The sequence below is a fragment of the Columba livia genome, chromosome 2 (assembly GCF_036013475.1).
Source record: "Columba livia isolate bColLiv1 breed racing homer chromosome 2, bColLiv1.pat.W.v2, whole genome shotgun sequence".
Taxonomy (NCBI): Eukaryota; Metazoa; Chordata; class Aves; order Columbiformes; family Columbidae; genus Columba; species Columba livia.
Genome location: NC_088603.1, coordinates 133843873 through 133857810, shown reverse-complemented (window position 1 = coordinate 133857810; position 13938 = coordinate 133843873). Strand labels below are relative to the sequence as shown.

At 37.5% G+C, this 13938-nt stretch overlaps 1 protein-coding gene across 16 annotated transcripts in view; it reads right to left on the bottom strand.

The window, feature by feature from the left end:
* The window catches only part of RALYL (RALY RNA binding protein like), a 380059-nt gene that overhangs the window by 71389 nt on the left and 294732 nt on the right, over positions 1–13938 (bottom strand). For all 16 annotated transcript variants that reach the window (XM_065053891.1, XM_065053892.1, XM_065053881.1 and 13 more), the window contains one exon: positions 2900–2975. In XM_065053891.1, coding sequence (XP_064909963.1) covers positions 2900–2975 — 76 coding nt within the window. The remainder of the gene's footprint in view (positions 1–2899; positions 2976–13938) is intronic.

The following is a 13938-nucleotide window of genomic DNA, read 5'->3' as shown; positions in this document are numbered from 1 at the left end:
TCCTTCCTTTTCACCGTGAATATTTTGTGGTAACTACATTTTTAACCAATGCCTCTCTTAGTCAAAATCAAATCTAAAGTAACCACTTCCCAGTTAATTTCTCCATCTTGTAGGCTGACCCTGGCCAGCAGGTAAGCACCCACACAGTCACCATCTCACTGCCCCGTCTCATCTCCCATGGGGATGAAGGAGAGAATAGGAAGAGCAAAAGTGAAAAAGCCTCATGAGTTGAGATAAATGCAATGTAAAAAGGGAAGGAAGGAGGAAAAAAGCAAGTGATGCAAAGGCAATTACTTTCCACCTCCCACAAGCAGCCCAGGCAGTCTCCAAGCAACAGCTACTTTGGAAGGAAAAGCCTCCCGAGATTTTTTTCTCAGCATGATGTTATATGGTATAGAATATCCCTTTAGCCAGCTTGGGTCAGGTGTCTCAGCTGTATTTCTTCCGCAGGTATTATCCACCTCCAGCCTATTCATTGGGAAGGCAGAACAGGAAAAACAAGAAAGCCTCGAGGCTGTGTAAACACTGTTCAGCAACAGCCCAAACATCAGTGTGTTTAGTAACAAATCCCAAACACAGCACCATATGGGATCCTATGAAAAAAGATAACTCCATCCCAGCCAGACCCAGTACAATGTTTTGAAATAAGTAAATGTTCTCAGCGTTGTCAAGAACTTTGTAAACTACTGATGTCCTCGCATGTTATTATGCTAACAGATACTGCTATAATGGAAATTGTCCATTAACAACATATGAAGGCTTCTGTCAGTTGCTCTAAAAGCCTCTCATAATCTTCTGGACAAATATTCTGTACTAGATCCATGATAGGACAGCATCTAAGATTTTTTTCTCTTTTCTATTTAAAGTTTCCTCAGATCTTCCCATAAGTCTCTCTCTTATCCTGTTTTGCCTATAGAACAAGTATTTATGAGAAACCATTCAAAAGCAGAAGTGCATATAAATGTCAGAAACCACAGAACATTTGCAAAAATCTTTTAATATACTGACACAGGGACATGGGAGACCATGGTTACCATGCAGTTGAGAGCAATTATAAAACAGGGAGGTTCTGCTTCAAAAATAATATTTCTATCACTTCAGCTGAGGGTAGCTATATGATAACACTTCACACTAATATCATGTAGCATGTAGGCTCAGATTTAATATACTTCTGGTTGTCTCATACTGGGATCCCACCCTTGAAATTCCATCTGAAGCTTTCAGACCAGACCAGGCTTGAAAATGTCTTGCTCAAGTGCCTCTGATTTCACTGCTGAGTGGCTGTTCTCATAGCAAGTCTATCTGCATTTCAGGCACAGTAGAAATCAGCCTTAACTCATTTTGTGGATCTGGAGCATAGATTCTGTATTACTTTTATGAAAAGTGAGGTTTATTGAACAGAAATACATGTGTGCATGTTTGCCTGTCAGTCCCCCTAACAATCTGTAATGCTTCACTAAGCTTAATTGATGTTGAAAAAGAGGTGGGGGTTTCTTCAGGTTTGTAGAAGCTGTATGAAAAGGCACATGGGAATAGGAGAAAGACACTATCTTAACACCTGAGGAGAAATCCAGTCTTGTTAGCAGTTGGTTCTCACCCTTGACACACAAATTCATGAAAAAACAGTTCTGTTGCTTCGAAAGTATTAGTTATTCCACTGAACCCTGCAAATTAAAAACTCAAAAGAACAAGGCCATAGCCAAGCAATAAAGCATATGGATTAAAAATTGAAATAGCACTCAATAAAAAAAAAAAAAAAACCAACAAATTACTGATGGTAGTACTAGAAGTGAAGACATTATTAAACACCTCACAAATCCCCATACCAGTCTTTTTGTCAGTTGGTTTAGTAAATGACATATTTTTAATTTGTGTACTTCATTATAGTTTTGTTAAACATCACACTTTTATATGGGACTAAAGTCTGCTTCTCCTCTCCTGCACTTCCATTTTCACTTCAGAAAGAGAAAAAAGGAGGCATGGAAGGAAAATTAAATTATCAGTGCATAAACAAATAAATAAACACATTTCTAATGCAACATATATTTAAATTTAAAGTTCAAATTCCAGACTGAGCACTTGGATGGGGTCTTACAGCACTTAATGTTCACCAAGCATAACCCCAGTGGCTTTAGGATCCCTGAAACAAAACCTGTGCAAGACAATTGCATACTGTGTCTTCATCCTAAACGAGTGTCATTGTCAAACATATTTTCAAATAGCTTTTTAGTAAAGCAAGACTATGTAATACTTCTTACTGTTTCAAGCTGCAGCCTCTTCCTTTGGATTGATCTTGCATTGGCAAATAACACCCATAGTGTGAATACTGAGAAGCCAGAGACCAGATTTTTGGCCTCAATAAAGCATAAGGTATTTTCACAAAGAAATACAATTCTGGTCCAACCAATTTAATCTGTTCTTCTGAATGCCTTTATTATCATTTAAATATTCAAAATATTTTATTTTTTACAGCAAGCAGAAATTCTGGTGTTTGTTTCCAATTAAAAGAGGGGCATTATGTGCATATTGTGATCATTGCATCTAAGCATCAGTTAGGAATTTTGTTTGCTGGGCTTACTCCTGGCTGGTGTAGGTTAGTTTTTTAAGAAAGGCTTCATATGGACAGTCTTTACCTCTGATAGTTAGTACATTTTGCCCTGGAATCAGTCAGCAGATACACATAATGTCAGACACTACAATCCTGGATCTTTTACTCATATTCCAAACCTTTTGGTGTGTACAGGAGCTTGACTATATTTCATAGGAACATCAAAGAGCGAATGGAAGAAAATTCCTTTGTCTCATTCATGTGCTACATAGTGACATTGATAGATACATTTCATGTTGCCATAATTTTTCTAATAAAAAATGAATTGTAGCAGTTAAGATGAAATCTTACCTGTAAAGTGCTGAAAGTGGCCGCTTGTTGCCAGGTTTTGGTCTGTATGGTTTTGGTTCTCCTGCCATGTTGATATCTGTAAGCAAACATTTGATATTATTAAGCAAAACCTCTGGAAGTTATAGTGAGTTTACAAAGGCACTTTCAAGATACTGAAAATGAGTAAAAGACAGTGAAAACGGACAGCATACTTAAACCACCTACCTATTTTTTACCACTTCTGAATTGATGCTATAAAACTTTCCTAAAAATTCTTACTGTGATGCATGAAGGTATTAAGCAAAATGTCATTTATTTGTAACAGAGAGAAATGAAATTTTTAACCATACCTGAATTTCCACTCTTGAAGTTGAAGCCAACAATGTATTTCTTTTACAGATGGAGACTTGAATAGTAACTATGAACTCAAGTCAAACTCTGCTGTAGAGGGCTACAATGGTTCTGAAGAATTTCCATTTAATATCTAGAGAAATGCACACTGATCTTTAACTGCCACTTCACTGTCCACTCAAAAAGAGACTTTTCAAAAGCAAATAAGAGAGTATCTATTTCCTACCCCAAATAATTTTTTTCTTTGCCTTTGCTTTTGTTTTTGTTTTGTTTTGTTCTGTAGAAACACTCTGGCTTTAAAAATTGTACGGAGAAAGAGAAAATCTCTTTTCACACATACTCTAACTTAGGCAGGTAATTATAATTCTCAACAACACCAGAAATCTTCTGCACATTCTTGAAAAGTCCACTTACATTATGCTTGTGTATTTACCCTTGATATTTAAAAATATGCGAATCTTAAACAGACATTAGTCATGCTGTTTCTCAGATCATTCTTTCAAATCGTACTCAAACACACACCAGGAACTACAAGTCCACCGTTTTGATTGATTGTAACAGGTACCCATGGAGAAAGAAGCACTGACCCTTCTGTGGAGAATACCTTGCTCAAGCTTAGAAAGCTGTCTTTATAAACAAAAAACTATATTAAAAAGCTGCCTCCCTCTGACTGGATGTTGCAAAGTCAACATTAAAACAGCTTCTGATTAGGAAACCAATTCCCTGCCAACTGAGTGATGCTACAGCTAAATCTCTCCTCCGTTTCACTAATATACAAAAGAATAACATTCAACAAAATAATCAGAGTTATTTCAGTGTAAAATTGCTGTGACAGACCAATGTATCCCATGTGCCTCGGAGTCATCTGGTGATCAACACTTTCAAGAAACCAAATGTTCTTGGTAAAGTCATGTTTAACCTGAAATTGATCGTAGTGGAGGAAACAGAAGTAGGAAGCTGAGGTGTAGAATGAGAAAGCCCAGAGTCCTGAAGCTAAAAGCCCAGATGTTTTTACTTTAGCTATTCCTGACATCAAAAGCTACAGTAAAGCCTGAGACTTACTAACTGCTATTTCACACAAAGTGGAAAAGAATAATTCATGACTTTTTTTAAACAATCAGAAATATTGAAAATCTTTATTACTCAGATTTTTTGACAGAAAACAGTTTTCCATTGGAAATTTCATGTTACAAACATTTAAAAGAATTTTAAACATACTTTCCATTTAAATTTTATATTTTTCGCTAAAACAACATTTTTTTAAGTTACAAAATGTCCTGAAATGAAAAGATTTGTGTAGAACTATTTAATATAAAATACGCTTTTCAGTAAAATTTTCTCCATATAAGGCATTTTGGAACTCAATCTGATTGTAGTTCCTTTTGTAGGAGCTGTATTATTCTTTAATCATAGTTTTCCATAAAATATTAACTTTCTCACTTTACTTATCTCTCTGAAGTTGGTTGAATACTACAGACGGTTTTCATACCTCCTTGAAGTGCTTTCTTGACCTTAATTTTAAGCAAGTGTTTTATTAAAAAAAAAATTAATCTTCCTCATCTATGGTTGTTAAAAATCAGCTAAGATTCCCTTATTTAAAGAAATATAAATTCTACTAATGTTGACCCAACAAAGTAAACGTCAAGCATATCTAAAAGCCACTGAGGAATTTTGATAGCTGTGCTGCCTTTCCATTGGCTCCTGGAAATAACAGAATTGGAATAAAATTTTTATCCTGTGACCTTTATGATAATTAGACCTTTCCACACTATTTTAATATGTCAGCTTTAAGGTCATTGACTGTATTGACTTTCATCATCTTCTACTACAACTAGGTCATATTCTAGGAAAAAAAGTAGAATTATAATCTGTTCTTGGGAAATACCTGAGGCTGTGGGATTTATCTTCACATATTTCTCATGTCTCTCATGTGCTTCTCTTTCAGAGCTACAGCCCAGGTCACTATTCTCAGGCATATGAAAATCAAAGGACTTTAAAAACTTCTTCACATCCTTCTGAGACAGATCAATGTTATCTTGATGATTATTCTTGTAGATCTATATTTGCAGCTCTACAATGCACAGTTTTAACAAAGATGAGTAGCGTAGAAGATCAAGGGCTGTTTGTTCCCTTTATTTTAATCAAATACTGTCAGAAAGGTAACACTGTAAGAAAACACAGCTGTAAAGCTGTTCAGAACCAGTTAAGAGTTCCTCACACTTAAATAAATCTCTAAATGTACTAGCAGAAAACAGTGAACTATGTTATATGGACAGTAATGGCCAGAATTTCTCTTTAACACAGGAAATAGTTCATAGAAAAGCTGTGCACATGGGGTTTTTCTGTTAATATGAAAGTGATTGAATAGCTGTGCAACTCCCTAAGCACCTTGTAGTAAGTTAACAATGGATGTAGGAAATGGTTTGAAAAGTCAGAACAGATTTTCACCCCATTATTTTTCAGCACTATCTACTCCAACCTCAATTTTCTAACTAAGATTAGAAGTGAACTTGTCAACATTTCACAGGATAGATTATTTCTAGCCCAACTGGAAATCTTGTGAGATAACTTGTTCTCCTGTTTCATCCATCATTAGCTTCACAGCAGACATTTACATCTACTGGGTCATAAACTGTGTGTCAAATAAATTTGTTGTTTGCAGCACAGAAATTTACCTGCACTAATGATTCCACCCCAAGGGAAGCAGAGACGTATCACTCCTTATTCTGTAAAATTAGCTACTGCACTTGTACATGAATATAAAGCAGACAACTTGACAAAGGACAGACATTCACATTGCTTCTATGTGGGAATGGAGCAGCCAAGGGACTCTCACATTATTTTTGCTGGTCATAAACTATAAATGTTCAGTTAGACATCAACATTAAGATAAATTCAATACTGAAGTTCAACATCTTAAAGAATGACTATGCATAGGAAAATGACTGTACAGACAACAGCATATTGTAGTGCAGTAGCCTGCTCTCTCTCTGCTTTCAGAATCAAATGAGATTACTTAATTAAAAGAAATGGAACTTCAGTGCCATCTATTCCTGTTAGCACAGCAAAGGTTAGTTAATGCATAAGACCTAGATTTAATTTAAGGTTGTGTATCATTACTGGAATATATCTAATTTCGAACACGGTATTTTTATTTCTAATTATACTGAAAAGTGCATAACAATTAATGAGAAAAAAAAAAAAATATGCAAACCATTTAGCCAGAGCCATGACTGTATTCAGTGGCTACATAAACTTGTCTGAAAGAGCAACTCAACACAGTATAATCTATTTTTCTGCTATCACTGTTTCCTACCACTGCTACCTGCCTCCTCTAGGATGTATAGTAATGACCAAGGAGATTGTGGTGCACGAACACCTCATTTTTGGAGAGGCAGTATCATCCAGCCTTGAGGCTTTGCTCAGACTTTTTCTGCCAAAGCAATCTGAGAATCTGGTCCTGAAGACAACAGTTGCCTTCAAGCAACCTTTGCAAGTATTAGTAGTGATACCTAAAGAGCGTTCATACCCTAGAAGTATTTCAGTACTTCTCAGTATACCTGCCCTTCAGATTCTCTAAAATGTTTTATTGAAGAAAAAAACAACAAAATCAAAACCAATCAACCATTTTGATTCACAAAAACAAACGCCGTAACCAGAAGATTCAACAGGCACTAGCTCAACCCATGAAAACTCAGACTTGGAGGTTTTCTGCTGCAAATCCAGGACCTATGTCTGAGGCTACATCTACACTATAAAACTAAATGGTGCCCTTCCCAGGCACTAACAGTCAGTTATCTCTTGGATCAAACTGTTAAGAGTGGTTCTTGGCATGACTTTTAGCTTCAGTTAACAAGTACTCTCCCATACAGTTTCTAGACATAAGTAGAAAACTGACATGAGCTAGGGACCATTGTGAACCGACATGTTAGTTGTGGCCAACCTGCTTTGCAGTGTAAGACCTAATGAAAGACAGAGGTTCCAAGCACCCATAATTAAGCACTAATGGCATGCCCTCTGAGTGTGGACTCCATGTGAGAAAGACTGGGAGCCACAGCCTGGAGCTAAGAAAACTCTTAAGGGCCTCTGTAGCTCAACAGCTAATTTTCTAAGACATATTTTGTCAGATGATCTTCCACCCATTCTTGTGAATGGTTGCAGAAGCTGAGACATTCCTTGAAAAATCTCACAGTTGCTTGACTTAAAATTTTGGATCAAAAAGCTTATAATTGTGTACTTCCAGACCAGATCTGCACTTATATCCAGGCAGAGATATAGATACAGGGAGATCAGGAAGCATTTTCTCCTTTTTCAGATGACCCAAAGTAGAAGGGACAGAGGAGGAAGGCCAAGAGATAGATGCAATTTAGAGAAAGTCTTTAGTCATGTGATTTATAGCACAAATGAACACCAGTAAAGCTAAAGCTAATCTCTTTCTTTTATACTCTTCTGTCTACCAGTTCTATAAATCTAGCTGCTGCATACTAAAGGAATTTTAATGAAGTCATATGATATTTTTTACATCATAGACTTCCTTTTTTCTTTATATGTTGCATTAATTACATGTCGTCTCCTCCTTTCCCTGATCTCTAGGACTGAAATGTGAAAAAATACAGAGAGGAAAGGACGGTTCTCAGTTCTGTTTAATTCTGTGCCCAAATGAAACAGCTAGAAAGAAGAGACTTCCCAGAAAATTTAACACAAGCTCAAATTAACTTTCAAACCTAGTAAAATATTAAATGAAGGTCTGGGTCACATATTTCCTTTTCTATAATGGTATTAAAAATAATTTGCTTGTGAGCCTCTCAGCTGCATTTGGATTTTCTCTTCGCATTAAAATAATTAGCAGACTTTTTTTTTTTTTTTTTTAGAAAGGTGACAGCTATTGTTAATGCTTCACACAGAAAGAGCTGCTTGTTGAATAGTATATGAAATTGCTTTGTTCAACCATCTCTTCTTTCATTAAATACTGCTAAAATGAAATGGGGCTATAGGATTATATAAACTATCGTTCTTAACACGATTCAGTAACAGAAGTATCAGGCATTGTCATGCTGGAAAGTCTCTTTCTGTTCCCCCGGGAACTGGGTTGGTGTGAGGACAGATGACAGCTAAAAGCAGAAATCCTGTCCTGTCTATACACCTATCACAAAAGATTCCTGCAGGGTCCTGGGGACAGAGATCTATCCCTTGGTTGCTGAACAGATGCCTATGTGCTTCACAGCTGACATGGAGCATTGGTTTGCCCTGGTTTTGGTCTGCTTGCTGCCGTCCCTGCATGTCCCACCACAAGTAACAGCAGAGTCACTGGGCAGACCTTCCTGGCCCCTTTGGGTTCATGACCAGCAGTGGTCCATGGCCTGCCCATCCTGCCCGGGGAAGGTGAGAATGCTGATTTTTGTGTGCTCTTTAGGACTGCCCATGGATTCTGCTGAGATTGCAGAGCCTGTGGCTGATACCTCTGGAACTGCATCTCTGCTGGCACTTGAATCCCTGTAGATCACACTGCGGGGCAGCTGGAGTAACTGGGCTGGAGGTGAAGGGACACTACGGGGAAAAGGACATGTCCTGTGAAGTGCCTCCTATGGGAAGGAAGCCCTGTTGGTGGCAATCCTCCCCATTCCTCCCCCTCAGCACAGAACTTGTGGGTTCTTCTGTGGGAAAATCCACGCTGTTTTTTTGCCCATGGAAGAGATTCAGACTCAGATACATGGTACTCTGTGGCCACGGACACTTATCTGCAGACCAGCTGTAAGGGCTGTGAGTTTGAGTGTTGACTGTGGAAACTCCTAGTTTGTTTTGTGCCATGGCAGCCATGAAGTTGGCTGTCAAATGAGCACTTCACCCCACCAAAACCAAACTATAGATGCAGGCAAGTGTACTCTTCCTGTAAAAAGATCCTTTTAATTTAATCGAATTTTCAACTGCTCTGCTTCCCACCCAGAGAACAAGGTTTCTACCTGACAAGTACATGCAGAACATTAGCCTTGCCATGAGTATATACCAAATCAATGGAAAAGTACCTCAGGTACTTTCTGCTGTCTTCAGGAAAATGAGGCAACTGTTTTATCATCAAGTTAGCCAGTCAAAAAAAAAAAAAAAAACAAAAAAAAAAAAACTTCAAGCAGGGACTCTCATATGATCCAAATCCCTGCTCACACTGTACTTTCTTACTGGTGCTATTAATGGGAAACAGAACTGGTCCTTGAGTTACAGCTTTTTTTCAGACACTGAGGTGTGCAGGGAGCACCTTTCTTTTTTTGCCTTCTCTTGATCACAATAAAGATGCTGTTTACAAAAAGAAAATAGAGCAACTGTCTTCTTTCAGATCAAGCACAGTCATTACAGGGCAGCAGTCAACAAACTCTCTACTGCTTTTCTTTAGTAACAAAATATAGTTATTACCATGAGACTCAGACAAAGCTTAATGTTGACTAGATGTCTGAGTTTCTAAGCATTGCAATTAGCCTCAAGCAGCAACATTAAACAATATAATGGGGATACAGTATGAAAGATCTCATCTACCTCTTTCAGATTTCAATATGGTTTATTCTAGGGAACATGCCCTGAACCTCAGTAATTTTCAACTCTTCCTCAAAATACATTTTTTCTTCTTTCTTCTAATACTTGGCTACTTTCTCTGCCCTACAGCCTTTTATCTAACTCTCTTTACTAATGCTAGCTTCCTGCTCCAAGCAATAGTTTTTCATGACATTTGAAATTTCTAATGTACAAAAGAGTTCACTATCCCCATTGCCCCAATCCCTTTGTCTTTCTCACTATTCTTCCTGAAAATGGTCAACTTTATTAATGCAAACATGAACAAAAAGTATTTATCCTAAAAAAATCACAATAACAATATTTTGCCAAAACTTACCAACATTCTTTTGTCTGCATTTGTTAACCATGTTTTTTCAGTCATTCCAACAAAATTTGCTTAAGTTTGAAATGCATTTCCTCATAATTTTGAAAAGTCGATGTTCCCAAGGCTTTCTGGGTGACACGAGCAGAATAGCCTCCACAAAAATGCCTTCCAACCCACAGCTCAATCCGCACGTTGCAGCAGCCCTGGGGTCTGTCCTGATTTGGGGAGGAGAGATCAGCAGCCCCAGGGCCATGGGGCAGAGGCAGCAGGAGATCGTGTGGGGCAGAGGACGTGGATGGGCACATCCAAGGTACTGTTAGGTCTCTCAGCTGGCTATTATACCTGTTTCTGCCCCTGGGGTTTGTTGGCATAATGGTCATCACGGAGAGGTAGGTAGGTACATTTTTGATACCCTAAACTTTGCTGTCAAAACCTTCAAAGGTAGGTCTGACCTTGAGGGTATTCCCACAGGGTAGACACTTTCATCCAGGCTGACAACAGATCAGAGAGGAATCATGCTGTGGATTTCAGAGTCTTGAACAATGATGTCCACCGATCACAGGAGGCTGGCAGGGGAGACAGGAATGGACCTCTGCAGCCCCAAGTTCACTTCCACCACTTTCCACTACCATTCATCTCCAAAACACTTTATCCTCATTCTTTGTCCTGAAATCCTTCCTCTATTCTTCACTATTCTTCTCTTCACAGTGATCTAGGCTTTCATCTTTGCCCCACTTCACTTCAACAAGCCTCTTGCCCCAAACAGCTATTTTCAACTAATTCTAGCTGTTCAGTTCTCCTTTCCATATACCCTCTTTCTGCCCTCTTCATGTTCCAGGTTTATTTGGACTAGAGGATCTATAGAGGTCATTATTTTCAAGCTCCAAATACACTTTGTAATTGCATAGCACAAGTCTTGTAGCATTACCCTTAAAATACAGTAATCTTTCAAGGCCAACTTTATGAAAATTTGCGTCCCAAATTATAGAACAGTTCAGGCTGGAAACATCATGTAGTCCAATCCACCCACCATGGGAAGGAAGATTAGGTTGCTCCAAATCCCGTCCAAGCTGACTGTGAACATTTCCAATGACGGAATGCACACAACTTCTCTGGACAACCTGGTCCAGTGTCTCACTGCTCTCATTGCAAACTTTTTTTTTCTTTTTATCCAGTAGATCTCATATTAGAGCTCTGAAAAGTTTTGTCTTTGTGACACAATCATTGTAAAACATGTGATGGACATCCACAGACAGAATTAGCTTGTATGTTTTCTTGCAAAAAATTTAAATATTCCCTATATCTATTTAGATATCTCCTAAATATCACAGTTTTAGTATTATAAAACAATATGGCAGTAATATAAAGGAAAATGCCCTGTAACACTCACTAACCCACAGTCTACCATTTTTCTTAACAGGTCAGGATTGTTTTGAATAAAATGATAGTGGAAGTGGAGATAATTCCACTGAAATTCGGCACATGGGAGGAAACATTTTTGTGGAGGTGATTTACAAACAAATGATAGCCAAATACAATATTTTTGTATTAGCAAGGTTTAGGTTCTAGCCATGTATTAATACTAACTCTATTTCATTGCCAGTGCATGAAGTTCCCCAGTGGACTCAGTTTGACAATCAAACTATTAATGCAAAGACATAGCAGCCTATTGCAAAAGCAGGACACAGAATAATTTGAAACACTGTCAAGCTTCAAAAAGAAGATACGTGGTGCTGTTTTATTCAGATCTCTTTGGCATTTCTGCAAGGAAAATATAAAAATAGTTGATAGGAATAAAGAAAACGCAATATCTTGTCAGACTGATGGTTCATGTATTGTAGTTTTATGTCCTCAACTGCCCCAGATGGTTTAGAAGAAGATGCAAGAACCTTAAACTAGTTAGAAATGATTATTTTCCCTCCATTCTCTTATCATCTCAGCATGATTCTCCTCCTAAAATGCTTTTTTAGTTTAGGATTACTTTAAGTCCTAATGCATAATGTTTCATCTTTCCTCTTATACTGATTTTTAGTACCTATCTGGTACTAAAGTGGAGCTGGAAATCACTACAGCTTCAAATAACCTTGCTAACTGCAGAAGTGTCCAATCACTCTGTTATTCTTACTAGTGTATCACATTGGTGGTTTTTTTTTAACAAAAAAATGTGTTTCTCAACAAGAAGTGACCTCTGTTTTGGCCTTATAGTCCCCCATCCTTCATCCTTTCAACCCCCTTTTCAACCACTATTCATGCTACCCACCCGTAATAACCAAAATCACAGAAGCAATGCCAGAAACCCTTCCTCTAAACATAAAACATCATCCTTCTCTCTGTGATTTATTGGACTTTTCTGTTTATTTCGTTATATTTACATTTGCTCTTGCACGCAGATATACAGATATACTCTGCTGCTTCAGAGGTTCTCTCGCAAGAGGTTTAAGTTGTACTACATATTATTAATTACATCAATTTGCATGTATTATGAATCAATAACAGGAAACATTGGAATAGGTTACTAAAAATAATATTAGGAAATAATTATTTTGAAACTCACTAAATTGAGTCTGAATATCAAAGGTACTACCAAAAAGGCCATATGACATATTCTAGTTTAATTAAAAAAAAAAACCACTATAGATTACCATGCATATTAGTACAGTGTTAGTGAAGGTTTCGAATTTGCCATTCACCGCCCTCTTACATTATCTGGATCCACATGCTTCTATGCTTCCCCGCAACATTTTCTGTTTACATTTGCTTTGCCATACAAACAATGGATCTCTATTACCCACAAGGAAAATACGTCATTTTGTCTCAGATACCATAGGAACCAAGAACTCCTCCACTCTGACTTCATTGTTTTCCCCAGATGTTTGTGGGACCATGAGATTTCCTATTTATTTCTTCAGAATACTTGATTGTTTTGAGCAAACTACACATAAACACACAGCGCAAATGTTTGTAAAAAAGCTTCAGAAACTAATCTTTGCTAGAGTTGGGATAAGAAATACATAGAGCTAAACAAGAGAATAAACAACCATTGAACATTTTCTTCCTTGAAGGCTTTTTGGGCTTTTATCACAGTACTGTACGGAGTCCAGAACCCTTATTTTTGCATCAAGTCTCATTTCGAGCCATAGTGTTTACTCTGCAACTTGATCATGAAGTTAAAATAGAAAAAAAAAACCCACCTCAGCCCCCCAAGATTATAATTTTCACCCAGGTTGCTAACCCTTACCCAAGGTTCCTGCCTTTTCCTTTTCCCTCATATATTTGTACATGTATACTTGTGTGTGAAAATACTCACAATAGGAGCATGTATTTTCAACTGGAAAAAAATTTATTATGTTTTCCAATTAATTTTTATCACACAGTTTCTGAAAATAGAAGGTTGTAAAGAAACACCGAAGGATATTGAACTCCCAATTCTGGAGTGAAACTATTGCTGCTGAAGTGGATGCTGGAGTCAATTGCTTTAGTACAGCAAAGAAAACATTCCTTAGTCTCAGAAATGTCATATGTGGAATTGTTGCCTGTAATTATTGCTACAGAAAGACTGCTGCTGTAAACCTGACTTAAACCTCAGTACCTGCAGCTTTTAGAACTGTTACATTTTCTTTTTTTTTTTTTTTTTTTTTTTCCCCAGTTTAATGGGAAATTCCAGTGGTGGAGCAAATGAAAGAGCTCTCTAAGCTCACCTGGACTGGAAACATTAATCTTCTAGACATATTGCATAAACCACTAATCTCATGCCTGTCATTTGAAATGAGGAAGGGAGTACAAGGAAAGATGCAGGCAGACTTTTTAAGCCTGAGCACTGTTATTTTTAATTCATTTTAAGTCT